Raw genomic sequence first — 22,604 nt, 5'->3', positions numbered from 1 at the left:
AGCGCTGTATAACCTGGCCACTGGGGAGAGGTATACAGGGAGACTAGACTCAAAACCTTCTGAGACCAGCAGCTTCAGCAGATCACTGATAGTGGTCGCTGGGCATCTCATATACAGAGGAGGGTAGGAGGAGCAACCCAGATGTGGACAAACCTCAGCTGGATCGGCGTCTGGGCTGGGGGAGGGGCTGCCGGGGAGAGGACTAAACATCTTTCCCAGGTATTGCCCTTAGAATAGCTCTATGGTGCGTAACAGACCAACATCTCCTGCCAATGGCCAGCATTTACCCTCAGCCACTGCCTGGCACCAAGCGCAACTGCACTCCCACAAAGGTTCCAGTAAGCAGTGTTCTCTGGCCCCCATTCTACATGATGTCAGTCACCACTCAGTAGACTGGTAGTAAGAAGAGGTCACCAGAACTTCAGCATCCTCTAAGAGAGGCGAGTATAGTGACCTGCAAATGGCCACATTGGCATTAGCCAGCATGACACCCGCTAATAAAGTTTACACCTCTCACTGGGCACTGAACGAACGTCCCCATGTGTACAATTTCGCCCAGTTAGCTCTTAAAACCTCCCTCATAAAAGAGGAATTGATTCTTCGTAATCATACAGGCATTCCAGATATTCCTGCTCTTTTCGCACCTGAAATTGATGCAGTACTGTCCTCACTCATTGGTGACAAAACCCAGGGTGACACTATTGACAAATTACTCCAGCTTAAGTATCTGATGCTGCTGGCCCCCTGCTGTTTGTACTGGATAAAGCGGAGAAAGAGGAATTCGCTATCGGATCCTTAGACTCTTTGGTTGCTTCTAAGACGGCTCTCCTAAAAGCTATAAGCAGAGTGACCCTAATGGTAGGGCAGACTTTTGATTTCATATTGAATATTCGTAGAACCCACTGGCTGGCTAGAGCTGGTCTAACTGATTTTGCTCCCAAACCAGTGAATTTTCCTAACATTGTACACTCCGACCTTTTCGGACCAGAATTCAATGACAAAGTTGAAATTAATTACAAAGGCTACAAATCCTTTGCAGACCTTAAAGGCCACCAGTCCTCGAAACAGCCCTTTCACCAGGCGTGTCGTTCTGCAGGGTCCAGCAGTACGCCCAGAGACCAGTGAGGTGGCCGCTGAGGACAAAGAAGAGGCTTCTACAAGATTCGGGGTGCCAGAGGTGCAGCACCCACCATCCTCCACTCCTCTAGAAGATTAAGAGGGCATGGTAAGTTGTTTACAAATACTGTCCCACCTTGACCTCTCTCATGCGATAGGTTTGTGGAGGTAGATTACCACAGACAAGTGGCTGCTAAATATTTATTAAGATTCCCTCACCAGACATTCCCCTGCTCTACAAACACAAGTTCTCAGCTGGACGACATTTTGGCTCCAGCATTATATCAGGGCAAAATAGAATTTGCAGATAGTTCCAGGAAAGGTTGAACCAGTCACCTCTTCCCCATAAGGAAGCAGGATGGGTCTTACATTGAACGTCAAATCTCTAAATCAGTACTTAAGACATCGTAAATTCAGAATGGAAGGTCTGGCAGAGGTTCCTTTCCTCCTTACTCAAAATGACTATTGCATAAAGCTAGACCTCAAGGAGGCCTTCCATGCAATTCAGGTCCATCCAAAACACAGGCTTCTGAGATTTCTTTGGAAAGACACCCTCTACCAATGGACGATCATGGTCTTCGGTCCAATGCTCCTTACACATTCCCCCGGCTTATGAAAGCGGTAGTGACACATCTCCAGCAAAAACAGATTGCTGCATAATTTATTTGGACGACCCCCTAGTAGTCCATTCAGAATGCAAGAAGCTATTCTCTTAGCGAGACATCATCATATCCCTCTTTCTGAACCTGGGTTGCTCGATAAATTATGCCAAATCAATACTGACCCCATGCCAGTGTATAACCTTTCTGGGGTTACTAGTAGATTCCTGTTCTCTCTCTACGGAAGTCCCATCAAACAAATGGACAGACATTCAGACCTTTATTTCTTGAATTCTCCACCGCTCACTATGAGAGATCTTGCCAAAATTATTGGGAAAATGAGTGCGTTAGATCCAGGGTTTCTACATGCACCCCTCATTTGCAGACACTCTCAAAACCTTCTGGGATCTCTTCTCAGGAGAGTCTTCACCTGGTCAGACAAAATCCTACTGATGGCTATAGCACACCAAGAGATAGAGAATTAGCTAGTCCTTCCCCTGCCTCCTTCCAGGCCTCTCCTAGAACCCGCACCAAATGTTATAATTACTTTAGACGCTTCCCTCTCAGGCTGGGGAGCACTCACACAAGACAAAGCTGTAAGAGGCAAGTGGTCAGGAATCGGAAGTCCACATCAACCTTTTAGAATGGAGAGCAGCCAAGTTAGCCCTGTATGCTCTGGTCCCCCATAAACTTCGAGACATTCCAGTTCAGATTCGCCTAGACAACAAAACAGCCATGTCTTACTAAACAAAATGGGTGGCACAAAATCACTACTACTTTGCAAAGAAGCAAAAGACATCTGGCATTGAGGCGTTGCAAAGTTCTATTCAGCTGTCCGCCATGTATATGCTGGGCGAACTAAACGAGCTTGCAGACTCCCTCTCCAGGACACGCCTCACTCTAGACAGTGTCCCTGAAGCCGGAAACTTTGTGACAGCCTTCGGTCAACCGCAGTTGAATCTATTTGCAACCCCATCCAATGCTCAGGTTCCGACCTTCGTTTCTAGAAAATGGGTCCAAGCTGCCTTCCGCACGGATGCAATGTCGTTTCCATGGACAAATATCCTCCCATATGCCTTTCCTCCCCTGGCCAATTTGTTGACAGTACTTCACAAGATCAGTACAGGGTAACCTGAATCATTCTTTGGTTCTCCCTAATAAGTCTCCTGCGCAAAGGACTCAAACTTCCCCAAGGACTTTTCAAAGACTGCTTCCAGGGGACCCAAGACCTGCTTCGGGAGCTACATCAATGCGTGGATGGCGATATTGCTCGGTTGTTAACCGGCTCACATCTCTTAGCCACATCTACCGCACTTATCAATGCAACTCTAAGGCCGAGAACGAGATCTTGATATAACACAATCATCAAGGAATTTATTTCCTGGAGAATCACACTCCCTACCTCTCGCCTATCCTAGGCTGTCAACTCTGCCACAGACTTCCTAGCTTGCATATATCAAGCAGGTTTGGCTTCGGCCACCATATGCTAATACGGCTCTGCCCTCACACTCCTAATTCCCAAACTTTCCAAGAATAAATTATACCTCCGTTTGTTCAAAGGCATTTTCTTTTCTAGACCCTCATGTCCACGTTACTCTATCACCTGGGACAACGAACCCTTTCTTGGCCAATATGTTTTCAACCTAAGGTATTTCCTGTTTGTCAAGGAAACTGGCATCTCTCTTAGCTTTGGCTTTCACAGCAAGAGGAGCTAAACTCTCATTGATAGATATTTCAGACCCCTGGATGATGCCAACCCCAGAATTTCCACATTATACTCAGAGGACACACAAAAACCAGTTCATTTCAGAACCCCTTAGTGGAGTTTGACCTGGTTAGAGACTGTTTGTCTTCCTATCTCACTATCACAGCTTCACACAGAGGCAATATTTCTCAACTCTAGGACTAGGAGGCGGTGACAGGTGTAGGAGGGGGGGAGCTGGGCACAGGAGTAGGAGGTGGGGAGCAGGGAACAGGACTAGGAGGTGGCGAGCCGGGAACAGAACAAGGAGGCGGTGACAGGTGTAGGAGGCGGGGAGCCGGGCACAGGAGTAGGAGGCGGGGAGCCGGGAACAGGACTAGGAGGTGGGGAGGCGGTGACAGGTGTAGGAGGTGGGGAGCCGGTGACAGGTGTAGGAGGTGGGGAGGCGGTGACAGGTATAGGAGGTGGGGAGCCGGGCACAGGACTAGGAGGTGGGGAGCCGGTGACAGGTGTAGGAGGTGGGGAGCCGATGACAGGTGGATTCGGGGAGGGGAGCCGGGGACAGGAGTAGGTGGTGAGGAGCCAGTGACCGGAGGATTCGGGGTGGGGAGCTAGGGGCAGGAGGGGTAGGCAGGGACAGAAGGAGCTGGGTGCCACCGGGTATTAGAGAGGAATGGGAGCCACATACAGGAGATGGTAGAGGTGATCTGGGGATAAGAGAAGTAGGCAGGGACAGGAGAAGGGGCTGGGTGACAGCGGGTATTAGAGGGGGTAGGGAGCCACATACAGGAGGAGGTGGAGGGGAGCTGGGGACAAGAGGAATAGGCAGGGAGGTCAGAAGGGGCTAGGTTACACCGGGTATTAGTGGTAGTGGGGAGGCGGGGATTAGAGGCAGAAAGCTGGGAACTGCTGGCTATTCAAAAACAGGCTGACACTCTAGCCTATGGCCGCGCTGTCCTCAGGCAGGGGAGACAAGAGACTGGGGGCGGGGCCTCACGTCTCCACTGTGCTTGTGGCCGCACATAGTAAGGGGATGGGGCCATGCGTCTGCACTGTCCTATGCAAATAACAGCGGGCGGCCCAAAGTGTTAAAATGAGACCGCCAGTGGTGCATCGTTCGCTCTGTCCCCCAGCCCAGCCTGCCCGCCTCTTCTGCTCCTGACTGTACAGTGTGGAATTTTAATTCACTGTGAATAGACTACCAGGTCGTAAATGCCTGCTGCAGAGTTTCTATTCACACAGGCATGTAGCACACTGCCTGTGCTTGGTCCATGTCAGTAGGTGCCGGGCAGGAGTGTAATGCTGTCGGTCTTCCGCTTCAGTGGGTCTTCGGCTCCGCCTCCAAATAGCAGGTATGGCGGCAGCGAATATTTCCACCAGCTTTGAAGGGATAGACAGGGTAGGTTCCTATTGGCTGCAGCGCACAGCATCTCAACCGACTCAGGAGCTAGGGATTGGCCGCAGCAGAGCGCATCCCCGAGGACTCACCCATTCTGCAAAAGTGAGTCCCCAGTCCTCAATACTGGGTAAAATACGTGCTATAGTGCATATTTGCAATCACTGTCAATGTGATGCGATATATAGTGATATTTTTCAGTAGCCACTTCATGTTCTTCATGAATAGACCCCTAGATGAGTGGGCGAGGGAGTGTGTATAATGTGCTCCTATATGTACGAGGATATGTGTTATGATGCGGGGGAGGAGGGGAATGTGGTGACAATCACTACATAGTGACACACACTTCTGTCTCAATAGGTTCCTCTTAACAATGCTGTGTGGTCTGGTATAACTGGAAAGAGGTCCCTCTTTTCCAGTAGTAAATTGTACATATTTTACATGTTTCAGCAAGTAAAGTTTTATTGTGACCCTTCTAAATGCGTACAACCTCCAAATGTGGCCTTCATGCAAAAAAATGGTGCCGGTCTGCGTACCATCAGAAATAATTGCATTGGTCCTATTGTTTTCCATGATAAATACTATTTTTCAACAAGTTATAACAAAAAGCTGATAGTGAGATTAGGACTGCAGCCATAAAGCAAAATTTTACAAATATTGTGGACATGTGTTGCCTATGACAAATACACTCTCTACTGCTCTTTAGAAAATGAAAGCAAGATCTGATGGTTGCTATGGGTGACACATCCCATTTCCTTTGTACTATGTTCCAGAAATGTAGTGACTATTGTGTCCATACTGTTCGTTCAGTGTACTGTAGTTATTGAAACAACAAGAAGGAGACTTCATTACTCAGCTATATTCGGAAAGTTGCTTATTAATCAGTGTGACCATATCCCTCATGCTGCCTCTATCCTCCTTATAAGCCATGCTGTACAGTACAGGATACAGTCTCTCTCTGGTCTGGGGATTGGATGTACTTCCTCCCCCTCCAGCGCTTCTCACCTGCTGCAAAAGGTTGGCCATATAGTAGTAATGTTCAGCGGCAGCCAATCTGTACTAAGAGGAGGAGGGGTTTCAAAGAGTAGGTGACGGAATCAGCAAATCAGCGACAGGTAGGTGGGGCTGAGGCAAGAGACCGGTAGAACGCTTTGTATTATCACCTTATATCATCATTTCTCAGAGTAAAAGCAATCGCTGGAATTGGCTGTGAGTGCCGTCCGCCCTGTGTGCACATAGGAGCAGCACTGTACTCAGGCAGCAGCCGTGTGTCCTGTACGTAACTGCCCGGGGCGCACCTGTGGGGATGGAGCTGCGGGAAGCTGGTCTGCGCCGCCAGGCCGTGAAGAGGCACATACATAAGCATAACCTGAAGCACCGCTATGAGTTCCTGGAGAGCCTGGGGAAAGGGACGTATGGTACGGTGAAAAGAGCCCGGGACAAGCAGGGGAAAGAGGTGAGACAGTAGTAGCTATAGGAACTAGAGCACATGGCAAGGCACTTCAGCTGATGCATGGAGAAATACAGAACTGAAATGTGTTATATACTGTAATATCTGACTTTCCATGGTCTTTCTACCCTAAACTGGTGCTGAGGTAAGATGTTAATCCAGCATGCACCCCCACCCCCTGATCTGCAGTGTGGGATGTAAAGATACATCGTTTTTAAACTCGGGTTAAAGCTCCCTCTATTAACTATTTTTCATGTATTCATTGGCAGATATGTAGATGCTGTTATTAAAGTTCCATGCAATTTAATAGATTTAATTTAACTGAGTATTTTGGATACAATGGTTTATGGTGCCTTGGAGCTATTGATGGATAGACACCCACCTGTCCTGCATTGTATTTATCTTTGGGCTATAATGGTCTGGACATGTCATATTATTAGGTAGCAGTGGTTGTTTGCACTGGAGTGTCAGCTATCTGTTACTATTCTTGGTTTTCCAAAGTAAACATGCATGACTAGGAGACCAGATCTGCCAGTGTAACATTTCCTGTACTAAATAAATGCTGAATTAATTACTATTTGTACAAAGCCCTGGGTCCTTATTTGCATAATATTTTATAGACAAATGATGAACATGGTGCTTTAGTCATTATTATTACAACACAGTGAACAACATGTCCACTAAGGATTGGATATTTCAAATTATAGCCTTCTATGTTTTTTTTGGTATGATCTTAGAATAATCTGACTTTTGTTTTATTATTAATTATCTCCCACGCTCTGCAGTGTAGTACAATGGGAAATAGAGCATATTACATAACACACAGACACTCAAAATTCTAAATATTCAAGTAGCATAAAAGCAATAATGCCACAATATTAAGTCGTGCTAGGCAAGAGGTGTAATACTAGATGCACAGGTGTATGAGAGTGGGCCCTGCTTGCGAGAGTTTACAATCTCTTGGATCTGACCATGTAATCTACCTTTGCCCATAATTAATATACAGAAAATGGATTTACATTTCATTTTATTTTTTGGGGGGGTCTGGAGATCTTAAGCCCGTTTGTAGTGAATTATAGCTTTATTCTTGAATACCTAAGGATGTGATCACTGCCCATACAATGCTTTATAATAGATGCCCTCAAGTGATTGTAGACTTTTGCATACAGGTCAGTCTTATTTGTGTTTCAGAGCTATAACATTATGTGGCATAGCCCATGTTGCATGTCCTTAGGGCGCCATTGGCAGACACCTCTTTTGGATAAATGGGATTTTATGACAATTTACTTCCTTATTACAGACTGAGTATAAATATTTGGGATTACTGTAATGTCGCTGTTTTGTAGTTGGGCAGAAATGCACTAAAAAAAGCCCCTGCGGAATTAACAGTACATCTGTGTCTGTTACAGTAAGTATATTACATCTTACATGACTAGTGAAAGGTGAACTGGATCTGTGACCCTGAGGCTCCTCTATGCCTCCCAGAAAGTGCACCATCTATTTATAAAACCTGACCCCCAAGCATGTATGTGATGACAATGAAAGTCTGATGGGCAATAGGCTTTTTTTGTTCTTCCAAGTTTTTATATGGCCAGTTGTGAATTCACTATCTTAAAACAAATGTGCTTTGTGTTGTAACAACATAGTTGTTTATGTCGTTTTATGAAAGTATTAGTGGGTGACTACTGTTTGAGTAGTTATGTTGCCTCACTTACATTGATAAGTCCTGTAAGTACTATTATGTGCCTGGTGATGGGAGATTCAAGGATGGAATTCCACTTAGCATTTGCTCTGCTGTTGCACGGCTACCCACAATAGCCGATTGGCTTGCAAACATTTGCAGTAGCTGGTAATCTCTGGATAAAGGCTCAGCCTCCTTTACATAAAGCAAATTCCAGGCTATGTCCTGGCCTGCGGTCACACGCTCCCTGCTCTTAACCCATTCACTGCATCATATAATAGTGATCATACAACAATAAGGTAAAAAAAGAAGGCTGTAAGCACTTTACAATTCTAGGTGTAAAATGTTACTGTTTCTGTACCCCTTAGAAAAGATATATATATATTTTTGGCTCTTACATATGTGTGTCTCTACTGAGTACAAGTGGGGATTTTATCAGGGTTTTTTAATACAAAAAGCCCCTTTTTCAATTGCCACCCATCTGTCTCATGATAATTCAGTTAAAATTCCCCTGTGCAGTTGTATCTAGCCTATCAACACAATGACACATTCCAGTTCTGGGAATAGGCCAACTTCTAGCAAGTGAGTTTTGCAGACTGCCGAGGGCAAACCTGAGTTGTTAAAAATAGCAGCCAAGTTTCGTTATTCCTATTTCCTTTAGGCTATTTTTCTTTTTGACTTGAATAGCAGATGATCTCACAAATCCAGGAAACTTTTACCACTGTGAAAGGCTTGGTTAATAGATAAAATAAAGGGCCTGATTCAGACCCACTCGCGAGCGGCTGTCCGCTCGCTAGTGGGTCGATATTGTGCACTGCGCATGCGCACGACGGCGGGAACTCCGTCGTGCGCATGCGCCAGCCGCGGCGAGCGAAGGACTTTCCTTCGCTCGTTGTGTCTGATCAAAGGGGGCGTGCTGTCGATGTTGATTGACAGCACGCCCCCTTTGGTGGGCGTGCCTCCCTGACGGGGGCGTTCCCAAGGGAACGCCTACCGTCAGAAGCCGGCCCACTGACATCACTAGTGATGTCAGTGGGAGTGATTTTGGCTCTGATAGAGCCAAAATCACTCCGGCCTTGCGGTTGAAAACCTCAACCGCAGGCTCCGGCTCGCAGTGGCGATGGTCGCGATGGTCAAGACCATCGCGGCCATCAAACTGCACGCTCGTATAGGCTGTGGGTGGTGACCCACAGCTATACGAGCGTCCAGGAGGACGCTCCATAATTATGGAGGCCGGCCCTCATTCAGAGCGTGCGCTCTGCTCAGAGCGTACGGCTCTGAATGAGGGCCAAAGTCTTTCCACGAACACTTAGACTAGTGGTTTTCAATTCCAGTCTTCAAGTACACCCAACAGGTCATGTTTTCAGAATTTCTTTAATCTTGCACAAGTAATTTAACCTCTTCAGTAATAATCACACCTGTTTCCACAATACTTGAGAACTGCAGTTGAAAACCCCTGGCTTACACTTTCAAACAAATTGGGGAAAATCAAATCTTGGCAATTGACCCGAATGGCAAATCACGTAGAGATATCCGTGAAAATCTTCAATGCCGGGGCAACAGTAATTGGCCAATTTGGCACAGTCAGGCATTGTTGCTGCATTGAATTTTCCACATTGACTAAAATGCTATTTTTGGGGAAGACTCAATAATCAAAATTGTATTCTATGTATCTTGAAACAAGGTTGTTCACTTTATGTTTTTAATATTTTAGCATTTATATTGAATTATTGTCAGTTTAGGCTAATGGTTAGTATGCATGTTACCTGGGAGCATAACTTTCCTTTCTGCTGCACTCTTTAGGACAAGTGATGCTTGGTTTTGGTATTTATGTAAATGTATACAAATTTTGACTTCTTTAGGTCAGCTATGTCTCCAATAAGGCCAGTATATTAATCAAGAGATACATACAAACTCCATACCGAATCATATAGAAAAATATTTTTTTTGCACACCGTGAACAATATACGATTTGCCTTACCTAAAATTATGTTTCTCCCACTCACAAAATAATTCTTACTACATATAGGTATATCTGTATACTTTGTTTGTTCCAAAGGCCACTGATGAGTCAGAGCATGCTTTCACTAGCATTTATAATGTCTGTAAAAGCCTGCAAATAGGTATAGGGTTGAACTTATTGGTTTCATTCACCGAATACCTATAGTCTACAGTCTGTCTGGTTGCTGCCTGTTGTATACTGTACAGTCATATTTACTGTATAAGTAGGGGCAATCGCAGTTACACACCTCACGTCAAGCACTGTTGCATGAGACTGGGTCTAGTATCAACCTTGTGAATATTATTTTATGTATGTAGTATATACCGTATCTCTATCTTCGGGCCTGTCAGGAGATTTTATAAATGGTGCAAACGGATGGTGCCCTGCTAATTCAAACAAACAGCATTAATATAAAATGTAGCGTTTAGAGTTCTGGTTTTAGGATGGGAGTGCAATTAGTTGTATTACATTCGTACTCCTACACTGCAACATGGAGGCCAAAAATTGTCCCATCAACCGTATAGGCTAAGGCCGCCAACTGCGAGCTTGGTGTAAGATGTAAGGCCCTGTAAATGGCTCTAATGTATCACTCCACATAAGCCATAGCAATACATTTTGCCCTTTCTCTTTTAGGCCCCCATTTATTAATGATCGATATTGCAATTTAATCTGGGCATGACATTACCGCCCATAATCGCATTGCAATATGCGATCATAGTGCCCGGCTGTATCATCTGGCACTTGCAGGAACGGGCTCAGAAAGGAGCCCGTCCCTGCTCTGTGCCCTTAGAGCTGCTTTTGGCTGCTGCGCATGCGTAGTCTCGCTGACTGCACATGCACGGCCGCCATTGCCGGGGAGGGCTCCAATTATGGGTGGTGTATCCCATAGGCTACAGCGACTAACTCCATCTTCAGATGGCGTTGGCCAATATCCGGAATCCACCGCATTTCAGATGTTTGTAAATTTGGCAGCATCACATCTCCCATAGAAACCTGTGGGGGATGGGGCTGCCAGTGGGAATGGAGGGATCACAGCAGGTATCTGGGGAAAACGTAATATTTGTGGTTAACCCCCGAAAATGGGTGTTAAAAAGCGGATGATACTCAAATCTACCTATATTCCCCAGATTTGTCACCATCTATATTGGTCCGTGTCACTGAATGTCTTTCTGCAATTTCATCTTGGATGTCATCTGGAAACCTGAAACTTAATATTTCTAAAACAGAATTAATTATATTTCCACCAGCCAATAACAGTTACCAACCTGATCTCGCTATCACTGTTGATAACTTGACAATCCACCCTGCCCCACAAGCTCGCTGCCTTGGTGTCATCCTTGATTGAATGTGGGGAACAAAGGACAGTTCAGTCTCAAAATCATGTTACATACATCTAAAAAACATATCCAAAATTCGATCATATCTCACACAAGACACTGCAAAAACTCTAATCCATGCACTTATTTCCCGTATTGACGATTGCAATAGCCTCCTTACTGGTCTTCCCAAAAACAGGCTATCTCCATTACAATCAATTATGAATGCAGCTGCAAGGCTTATCTTCCTTGCCAAACGTTCATCGTCTGCTGCCCCGCTCTGTCAGTCCCTCCATTGGTTGCCGGTTTTCTACCGTATTCAATACAAAATACTCTTACACATAAGGCCATTAACCAAACCACACCAATATACATCTCTTCACTTATTTCAAAATATTTCCCTACCCGACCTCTCCACTCAGCACAAGATCTGCGTCTCTCATCCCCACGCATTACTTGCTCCCATTCACGGTTACAGGACTTTCTTCGGGCTGCACCCACTCTATGGAATGCCTTACCACGCAAAATACGACTTTCCTCTAGTCTCCAATCCTTCAAGCGTTCCCTGAAAACTCACCTCTTCAGGCAAGCTTATCAGATCCCAGAAACACCCACATAACCTTCATAGCCTCCATATGTAATTACATCCCCTTTCACAGTCCACACATAACCTCACACATCGTCTTTCTCTCACATCCTCATGACATTTGGCCGACATTCCGGTGTAAATGGATCATGCAGCCCACCAAGAAACTCTGCATTCTGGCTGGACCAAAATGCAATATATTGCACCTATCCTTGTGCATTGATACACAAGGATAGGTGCAATATATTGCATTTTGGTCCAGCCCTATAGATTGTAAGCTTGCGAGCAGGGCCTTCCTACCTATATATCTGTCTGTTTATTACCCAGTTTTGTTCTATTAATGTTTACAATTGTAAAGTGCAACGGAATATGCTGCGCTATATAAGAAACTGTTAATAAATAAATAATAAAATACTGCTTGGAAATACAAGGTGCACTGGTGTGCCTACTCTACACTCTCCTAGTAATGCCTTACCTCCACTCTACTCTTCCCCTCTGTAGACTTCTGCTTCTCCGTAGATGCTATTCCGCCACCTTGCTTTGCAATACTATGACCTTAGATGAATCGTAACGCATTTGCGTGACTCATGGCGCACACCGGTAGTAGTGTTTTTGCACTGCAGAATTAGCATTTTGCTCTTTATAATGCTCTCATGTGTGTTTATAACATGCTAGTACAACACATAGAAGGACTAATTTTACCTGCTGGCCATACTTATATTTTTATGTCCCTATATTAAAATATGCAGATTAAAAGCAAAACACTCTGTCTGATTTCACACAGGAAGAAAAACAAACACTATAATAAAATCCTGTGAGTGATGTAATACATTTTCCACTACAGCACCCACCTGAAATAACACGGCATTATTGTACTGATTGCTGTCATACCCCTCATGTATACTGTGATAACAGTTGTTCTGTGAATGGGGATGTTTGGGGTTGAGAACTCCCCCACCCCTCCTCTACATGACGCACAACCGCAGTCCTCATTCTGTCTGTTGTGGGACCCTGTTATATCCGCATTCCTGCTCCTACAATTACTTTGTATTATCTTTTTGTTTTGTTTTTTGTATTGTGTTTTTCTCTAAATACTAAGCATTGTTCCCTCCCTACCTAAGAATTTCAGCAGGGGGGGGGGGAGATGGGACTTTATATACTGTCAATGCTTCCCCCAGCCTGGCTTCCTGACATACAAAGTGAGTGTTCCCTGTTCTTGCTGCCTCTAGCACTGCGGTAATTCAATCCTATTGTTATTAGCATTCTAATTATTATTATGGGAAAACAGAGCCTATTACTCAGGCTGGTCTTCTGATGAACCAAGTGAGTTGCGCAAGGTTTTTGAACCGCATCCTCCTCCTTGGTACTGTAGAGGCAGAATACAGGATTAAACAGAACAAACATCAGAGTTACCAATGTACTGAAAATGTAATTCACCTTTACCAGTCCTCTAAGTATTCGCCTTTATGCTGCAAACTGGAAAGCTCCTTTCTTGGCAGCTTGCTGCCTTCTCACCTTACAGTGACATGACCCTTAATATGGTGAGCGGTGAGGATCAAATTCTGTCCTGCCTGCCAGATGATGGGAATATAGAGGTTTAATTCTGTTGTAGCAACTACTACTACTACTACTACTAGCTATATATACTAACTGCTCTGTTAGTGCTTGCTGAAATGTACCACGATGCATTGGTTTTGTACTACTGCATCTGTTACATGCGTGTCAGCATCCATTCCCTCCTAACCCCGTCTCCCCTCCTTACGTCTATTAACACCTTGTCTCACCATTTTGTTGCCAGGTAGCCATTAAGTCAATCCGCAAGGACCGTATAAAAGCTGAACAGGATATGCTCCACATCCGAAGAGAGACTGAGATAATGAGTTCCATTTGCCACCCTCATATCATCTCAATATATGAAGGTAAGGAGAGCCATTGTTGTTGTCGTCATCCAGTAGATTCGGCAACCATTCTATACAATAATATAATGCCTAATAATAATTGTAATACAAATACGGCTGGTATCGCACCTACATTTTGAAATCTGCATTTTGTTTCGGTAAAGACAACAGCTAATTGACAACAAAATAGGCTATGGAACCTGCTATTTGCTCACTTGTCTAGAAGATTAAAAAATCTTCTGCAAAAAATACAGGTGTGGCAGCAGCCACACTAAAGACAATCCTTATTAATGCCAAGGGCAGATGTGCTGATTGTTAGCCCTGTGGCTTCAAATTGACTGATGATAAAAACATTTCTATATAATTAAATCCCCAACAGAACAGTATACTGCTGTTACATAGCACTATGAGTAAGGTTTTTCGTCTGCTTTATATTTAGAAGGTATAAGACATCCACACCCTTCCAGCACACACTACACCCTAGTGAGCGGCCTGCTTGTACTAGCAGAATAGCAGGACAGGCCTGTACAGGTGCTCTGCTCCAGCTGGTAATCTCCCAGCACTTACAGTGTCTGTCTTGGGAAAGTGAAATCTACAAGGAACCCAGGCTATGATAATGACCTCTTGAAAGAGTGTAAACTAAAAGTCTACTTGTAAATGCTAAAAAAAGATTGTTGTGGTAAAACATTATCATATGGAAAGTTGTATTGGTAGTATTTGTATTAACATAAGACATTGTAGGTATTTTTTTATGTTCATGTGTTTTTTGCTATGCATTAAGACACAGCACAACTTGACATCTCTGGAGCTGCTACAATGTCACTCGTGTAGCTGTACATCTAGGAAATAGATATGTAAATATATATATTTTATTACACTAGAACTGTTCCCTGACATGGATGAACTTGATTACAGTGAAACTAATGTAGCTGCTGTCTTGCCAGGCACAGAGCGAAAGTGCATAGTATAGAGAGGACACAGGACATCTGCTTATCAGGCAGGGAGGATAACACAGGCTGTAAAGATATAAAAGCGCTCAGCCACCTGGGGAGTGCACGCACCAGGCTACCGAGTTATTGTGTGGGCATGTACCAGGTGTCATATTCTGAACCTTTTCCTCCTAAGGTCTTATTCAGATGAGGAGAGCTTTTTCAGGAAAGACACGGCTCACAACGCCAGTAAATCAGTGATAAAATACAGCCATTGTTCTTATTCTGCCTTGCATATGCTATCCACTCAGAGAGCAATGACCTACACTGAAGAGTGGCACTCTCCCAAAAAAAATTAAAGACCCAAGTTTCTCAGATTGTTATACTGCATATAAGGGAAGACCGTACCAATTTAGTTACATGGCCCCTAAAGTAAGTAAAATATTTATGCTTACTAGGAAAACAATTACCCTGAAAGTCCTGTAATCTAGAAAGGGGGTATCTGAGTGTGGAAAGATAGAGGTGAGGTGTGGGAATGTTAGGTTTCCTGCGTGATGCTATAAATGGTACACAACCATGTAATGGCGGCCATATCTGTCAGGCTGTACATATTCCAGTAAAACATTCTGTGACGGTCTATGGACAAGATTACTTTTTACAATGAATCCGCTTGTGTTTTTGGCAGTGGACCTTTTTTAATAGATTCATAATCCCTTCCCAGTTCTACACCTGAGGAGCACATAATGTAATCTTGTCTTGTATAAATGTTACATGTGATTGCACGCCCATTGCAAGGAGAGCCACCTTTCCGCTGTTTTCTCTAAACTTGTTGTTAGGGTGTCTGGTGACTCCTCGCTCCGCTCTCATACTTCTCTGTGGAAGGCACCTGAGCAGCTTACATGCATCTCTTCCCCTCTCTCACGTTTCTTTTACACGTGTCTGTGTGTTCTTGGCTACAGAAATACAAATGTTGTACAAGCTATGTCATGTATAGCGAGGAACTAAATCACCTCTAAACCTAAAATGATATTTGATTTTTCAAACATAGATTATTGAAATATTAACAATTACAAATGCACTCTATGTGTAAATAATAGACTATGCTTATTTTACATACAGCCGTGGTGGTACTATATTCATCATTTATTGTCAATGGTGGACTTTAAAATATAATTTGTTATTGTCTCTTTTAGTGGTAATAAGATATTATTATTTTCTGGGGCTATCTAACAAACACCTTTGCTGTGACCTCAGTTCCCAACAATACCATGGATGAGAACCATTGTGTTGATGTACTGACGAGGGAAAGTGCATTTAATGTCTCATTTATTTGTATCCTGTCTGATTGCCCCCCTCCTCTTACTTCTGCTTGTATATTATTAGATTTAAGTTTTATTGTTTTGCACATATAAACTTGTTTCTTTTTTTCTGTATCTGCCACAGTGTTTGAGAACAGCAGCAAGATAGTAATTGTGATGGAGTATGCAAGCCAAGGGGATTTGTATGATTACATCAGTGAGCGACAACGGCTCAGTGAGCAAGAGGCCAGACGATTCTTTAGGCAGATTGTGTCTGCTGTGCAGTACTGCCATGAGGTGGGTGTTTGACACATCTATAATATCAGTTTGTTGTATGCTCCCATTTCACCTATTTATTCACAAATGTGTGTTCCTTACAGAACGGGATCGTACATCGAGATCTGAAGCTGGAAAACATTCTTCTGGATGAAAACAAAAATGTGAAGGTGAGCAGATGCACTGTTATTAGATCAATTCCTTTAAAAAACAAGATATTGGCTATTGCCAACCTGTGTGTAAAAGAAGGGTGGTATTATTTCATAGGATGGCATTATCAATCAAAGCTGAGCTTAGAATTGTAAAGTATTTTTATGGCCTTATTTAGCCACATTTTAACTGCTGTGTATAAAAAAAAAACGGAAAAATAGTGATGCGTGATAGAAAGAATGCGATTTGTTTCCAACATTAGAAAATAAAATGTATTCAACTACATTAATCTAGAATTTCTCTGAATGCATTTTTAAAAACAAAAAAGGGGGAAAAACCTTGAATCACACTGCTATTTTATGTTGTTTGCTATACGAGATGTATTAGCATGCTGCAGTTCTATAAGTGAATGCAAGTCTAGTTTTAGTCTCACAGGAAATAATCTGTTACAAGGATTGACTGGCCCTGCTCTAAAGCTTAGGGAAAAAAAGCCCAATTAGTTTCAGCCTGGGAATTCCCCTATAGTATAGCAAGCTCATGTTATCTGACCAGCTTTGTGAAACTGATAATACAGCAAGGTCATTAGTTGAATACAGTGCCAGACTTGAGCAGGTCCCTTGTGCACAGCTGTAACTGACAGCACTGTGGTATTTGGGATCTAGAGCTGGATTTGCATGTTTTAGAGATTTTAACTCAATGGGCCATATTCAATTAGAGGCGAAAAATCTTATCGGCGATATTTTATCGCCGATTACGTAATTTTCGCCATTTTCACTTATCCCCATATTCACTTTGAAAAACTTTTCGCAGGTGCGAAAAGTCTTTGTTAAAAAACGGGGATAAGTTTTCTCCACTGAATAGGTGGCGAAAAAAAGTGCAGAATTGGGGTTTTGGGGTGCAGGGTTAAAAAAAAAAAAAGTACCCTGCACCCCTTGGAATGTCCCCTAAAAGTGAACTGCAGTATGCGGCAGGTGTTTTCTAGAATGCGGGTGGTTGCGGCAGGTGGATTTTTGAAGAATTTGAAAAAATAACTTTAGGGACTTAAAAATATACTTGCACCCATTTTTATGTACCCCAAATTTGATGGGACTAGTTATTTTTTCCCCCCCACAAAAAAAGCCCAAGTGCTAATCTTCACCACTTCTTCAAAGCCGCATTTATGCACCTGCCGCGGCTGTTTAGAAACCCTAATTACCTTCAGCAGGCCAAATCGGGGGTACCCATAGTGATCCCCCAATGTCAGACCCTCTTCTAGCGGGTGACAGGGTGATTTCCCCAAAACTGACAGGACTTTTTCGATATATACCTTTCCGCCGGGTCCTGTTATCGCTGATTCCTAATTGAATACGGGGATAAGCGGGCACGCGCCTGATACTTTATCCAGGTTATTGGACAGCGATGATGGCGAAAAGTCCTGCCTCGGACATTTCGCCTCAAATTGAATATGCCCCCATGTGTCTGTGCAACAACAAGCACATCAGTGGTTTCTGCATTAGGGCACAACACAAGTGTTTGTGATATTTAGAACTGAGATAAATAATAGGTTTAGTATTGAACAGTACCTTATTTTATATTAATTCCCAGGGCAATTACCTGTGACTAAACCTGCATCTTTTAAATTCTCCCTGTTTTTGTGCTGTTGGTAGACTTTGCCCTCTAGCAGGAGACATGTCCCAATGTCCTGTGCTGGCAATATTCCATTATCTTTGTGAAAACACCGGAGGGAGGGGGCGAAAAAGAATGTTCCTCATTCATTTACATATAAGATCCTAAAGCACTTCCTCATCTGTGTGTGTAATACATCTTTCTCTAGCCTGTTCCCTCTGGAACTGGCTATACATGGCTCAGTCTGAGCAACAAGATCACTGTCCTATTTGGCCACAGATAGGTAGCTAGATTGTTTGTTTGAGATCCAGCCGTCTGGTGCTCCGGATAAGCCAGATCTTTTCTTATATTCTCATAGTTAGAATTTGTAGGCAAACACATGCTAGTCATGGTCATCTGCAGTTCTCTCCTTCCCTCATTTATAAACCTGTCATACTGATCAAATCACATTATTATCAGTCAAGTGAGTCATTATGTGCTGCAGTACTGCACCACTCGCAACATACAGTGTGCCCATCACTATTCACAGGGTACCATATAATTGCTATTTTTCTTCTGCTTGTTTACTCATTTAAAAATCTATCTTTTGTTTTATCTCAGATTGCAGATTTTGGCCTTTCCAACATCTATCACTCAGACAGTTATCTGCAGACCTACTGTGGGAGCCCTCTATATGCTTCTCCAGAAATAGTCAATGGCCGGCCATATACAGGACCTGAGGTGAGATTGTAATTATTTTCTTGTGCAAATATGACCTTACTGTACTATGTAATGGTATGTACTGTATATACCATATCTGCTCTCCTTAACCCACTGCAAGGGCGACATAAACATTGGAAGAATAGGTGGCCACAAGTGGTATTGATACAGCTGCAAATTACAACTGATTCACTACCACAGATGGCCGGCTAACTATTCTTCCAATGCTTATAATTGCAGCCTGCAATTATTCTGTAATCTCCCTTTCCCCATGCAGTATTTCTTACCTGTAACGGTGTCATACAGACTCCTGTAACCCTACCCTTCCCCTTCCCCCATCAACACTACACCTTTTTCCTGTGCAGTCTATTATCTATTAATAGAATGTCATGGAAACCTGCTTAGTGCCACTTCCCAGTGCACGTGACCAGTAGTGCCTAAGTGTACCTCTCACTCTGCCAATACAATCACCATGCTCCTGTTCTATAATAGGATGAGATGCGCCTTAAAGAAACTTGGTGTAAAATATTCCTATTGAAATGCAACCCTTATGTATTGTACCGCTTTATATAAATAAAAGCAAAAATTGTGTTTAAAAATGTTATATATATTCCCATGATAAACATATGATGTACATGTGTTTGGAGGTCATTTTTATAACGCATCTGCCTGTGCCTAGTGCATTTCAGCCTTCAGGAAATATTGTATTTTCCCCACATACTTTGTGTCCTATTTCTTATTTCCTTTAGTTTGGAAACTCGCACAGGCTTGATCCTCTAACCTCATACATAAACTTTTATACATGTTGGTAGCATCTAATTACTGGCTAATAAGCTAGATATGTCTTCTATTATGCAGATTAGTGTATAACGTTTGTGTGTGTGTTGCAGGTGGATAGCTGGTCTTTGGGAGTTCTTCTATACATCCTGGTACATGGCTGCATGCCCTTCGATGGGCAGGATTACAAGAAGCTAGTGACTCAAATCAGCTGTGGAGCCTATAAGGAACCAAGCCAACCGTCTGGTAAGTAGTCGTTTAGACTTTGCCAAGTGCTGGTTCACTGCTACAGCAACAAGCTGGGAGACATTCATGTCTATTAGACCTTGAATTGTTTGTTCTTTTATGTTGTGTCAATGTCAGTTGGTGTGATCTGCAAATAGTGTTTTATTTACATGTGAGGTGTTCTTCTGTTTGTTTACATTTTTCTAGTTCCCACTACTAACCCTTTTCTCTGTCTACAGATGCATGTGGCCTAATTCGCTGGCTTCTCATGGTAAACCCAGAGCGCAGAGCCACACTATCTGATGTTGCCTCTCACTGGTGGGTGAACTGGGGATACAGACAGCCGTTAAGTGAACCGGAATCAACCAAGGAATCGGAATCCACATTTTCTATAGTTGGTGGATGGCTTCGAAGATCCTCTCGTCCTTTGTGGGATAATAACTCCAAGATGCGCTCTTTTTTACGCCAACATCTTCCAGGTGCAACTATCACTCGCCAGCGCTCACTCAAGCGTTCAAAGAGGGAAAATATGAGTCAGGTATTAGCAACTCAGGGCTCCCAGGAAAATGCCGTTATTGTTCCCCCTGCTCCTAAGAAAGGTATTTTAAAGAAGCCCCAGCAACGAGAATCTGGCTACTATTCTTCTCCTGAGCACAGTGAGGGCACAACAATGGGGGAAGATGACATGCCTCCATCTCTTATTCCAGTTGTGCCAAAAAATCCTCAGTATTGCAATCCTGGTACCGATGGACAGCATGAGGCAGCTCCAAATGTGATTAGGAAAGGAATTCTGAAGCGCAATGGCAAGTTCTCTTCTGCTGGGGCAGCTCCTGAATTATCGTTTGATGCTGTAGACTGTTCTTTGGGGCATGAAAAGTTACCTGTTTGCTCATTGACTCGTGACAGAGTGCCATCATCTGTTAGCCAGGAAAGCATTCTTTCCACCGAATCCTTTGAATTGTTGGACTTTCCTACTAGATACAGAGAGCGTCCTAGAGGCAGGACTCGAACTATGAGGGCGAGTCACTCTGCAGAAGATCTTCTGAAAGTGAATACAGAAGAGAATGAACGGGATGGTACTAGACTTTGGGATATGAGATGTTATCGAGCACGAGTCGCAGAGAGCTGTATGTCTTTGGGAGTAGCAGAGGAGGAGGCAATGCAGGTTTACAGGACTGCTGTGCTCATTGGACGGGATCTGAGTTGAGCTACCTATTTTATTTGTCACATAAAGAGACTTTTGTAGACAGCAGAGACCAAAATACTAGATCAGGGGCCTTACATCACTTATGCATTACAGGATGTTGTAAGAATATCTTTATACAGTGACATTTGTTACAGGCAAATCAGAGTCTGCAAACATCAAAATGACAAGTTTGACAAAACTAAACTGGGCAGCAAAATTTTGGCCTAAGAAAAAATTGCTTGGTTAATCTAGGCCTGATAATTCCAAGTTGTTGCCTTAGGATCACGCAATTCCTACAAAATATAAATGTGTGTGTATTGTAAGTAAACAGGCGTATACTTTATATATCCAGACTGTTGTCTGAGGTACAAAACGTGTTTGAAAAACGTTATAAATCCATAATGGATAATTGTGACTTGCATTTACTTCACTACCTTTTTAAAATGACCTTTTTTTTTCCGTGTAAAATACGTTTATTTAGTTCAATACATATATATTTCCCTGCCAAGTTGGAATAATGGTCACCTAGGCACAGCATGGAAATCCTCTATTCCACATCCATTCAATGAAAAGAAAGTAAACAAGCAAAACATTTATACAGGGATTTACCAATTGCGAATGCCATAAAACTGGATGGCACAGAAAAAAAACCTTCATAGATTTAACAATAGAATTAGTGTAATTTCTGCTGGAGGCTTTTAGTTGAAACCATTTTTTTCAGCATTGATTAATTGTATTTGCACATTGTTTGGCCTTGACTTGCAGTCCAGTGCAAACATCTTTTTTATGTTGTATCATGAATGTGTGTCAGTATGTGTAGCTATACTCACACCCACATGATATTGAGACTTGACATGCATTTTTTTTATTTTTTTAAAGGGATAAAGAAACATAATTTTAAATCTAATTATGCATGAAACTGGATACATATGGGAAGCAAAGCAACTGTGCTGTGCCTAATTTGTTTTATTTAAAATTTAGCATATTTATTTTTGTTTTTTTTTTCTTGATTTTTGTGTAGTTGTGAGTTGTTGTTTTTTAATCATGCCAAGCTTTGTCACTACACAAGTCATTGGCACTGTTTAAAAAAAAAAATCCTCCATGTCTTAACACTACACAATAAAACCGGGAAATGATTGTCATTATTATTATTATTATTATTAGTCTTTTTTTTCTCATTCCTTTTTAATATCATGTAACCTTTTTTTTTCCGGCAAAACAAGCCCACTCTTTGTCCTCTTTAGAAGTGGAAGAATTAAGGCTAAAACACTATTTTGTCTTGTTTGGTATTGTGTAAATATTTGTGAGTGTGAATTTCCAAGCAAGCGGTTAGTGTTTTGCTACTGGTGAGGAATAATTGGCATCTTGTAGAGAAAAGGTGTGATAGAGGGAGGGTTGGCTGATAAATCCGTAGTCTTGTAACCCTTTTTCTTTGGTCCAGATATTTTCAGCAAATTAAACCAAATTATGAAAATGAATTTTTTTATTTGTCTTCATTTATGTATTCATCTGATTTTATTGTAAGATCTTATGTCTACAAAAGACCGCAAACACAGTGCACCCAAACACTAGAAAAGACATTGGCACGGGCTTGGACAACCTGTGACTCTCCAGGTGTTGTGAAACTACAAGTCCATACATGATATAAATACACACAACTCTTGGGGACCCCTGGCCTGCGGTAGTGTATATGATATCATTAGAAATAATGGC

The 22,604-nt window shown here is 42.8% G+C and overlaps 1 protein-coding gene and 1 pseudogene across 1 annotated transcript; both read left to right on the top strand.

Annotated features, from left to right (window-relative positions):
* Nucleotides 1–241: 241 nt before the first annotated feature.
* On the top strand, nucleotides 242–1,125 carry LOC148516757 (uncharacterized; annotated as a pseudogene).
* A 4,819-nt stretch (nucleotides 1,126–5,944) lies between these two features.
* NUAK2 (NUAK family kinase 2) lies at nucleotides 5,945–22,347 on the top strand. Its single transcript, XM_088479657.1, has 7 exons — nucleotides 5,945–6,269; nucleotides 13,647–13,767; nucleotides 16,119–16,270; nucleotides 16,354–16,419; nucleotides 18,605–18,724; nucleotides 19,594–19,726; nucleotides 19,945–22,347. The coding sequence occupies exons 1-7, from the start codon at nucleotides 6,120–6,122 to the stop codon at nucleotides 20,910–20,912; spliced, it is 1,710 nt and encodes a 569-aa protein (XP_088335783.1). The 5' UTR covers nucleotides 5,945–6,119; the 3' UTR covers nucleotides 20,913–22,347.
* The last annotated feature ends 257 nt before the right edge of the window (nucleotides 22,348–22,604 follow it).

This window comes from Taudactylus pleione, unplaced genomic scaffold (assembly GCF_031769625.1).
Source record: "Taudactylus pleione unplaced genomic scaffold, aTauple2 ptg000242l, whole genome shotgun sequence".
Classification (NCBI taxonomy): domain Eukaryota; kingdom Metazoa; phylum Chordata; class Amphibia; order Anura; family Myobatrachidae; genus Taudactylus; species Taudactylus pleione.
This window is presented reverse-complemented; position numbering and strand designations above follow the sequence as displayed.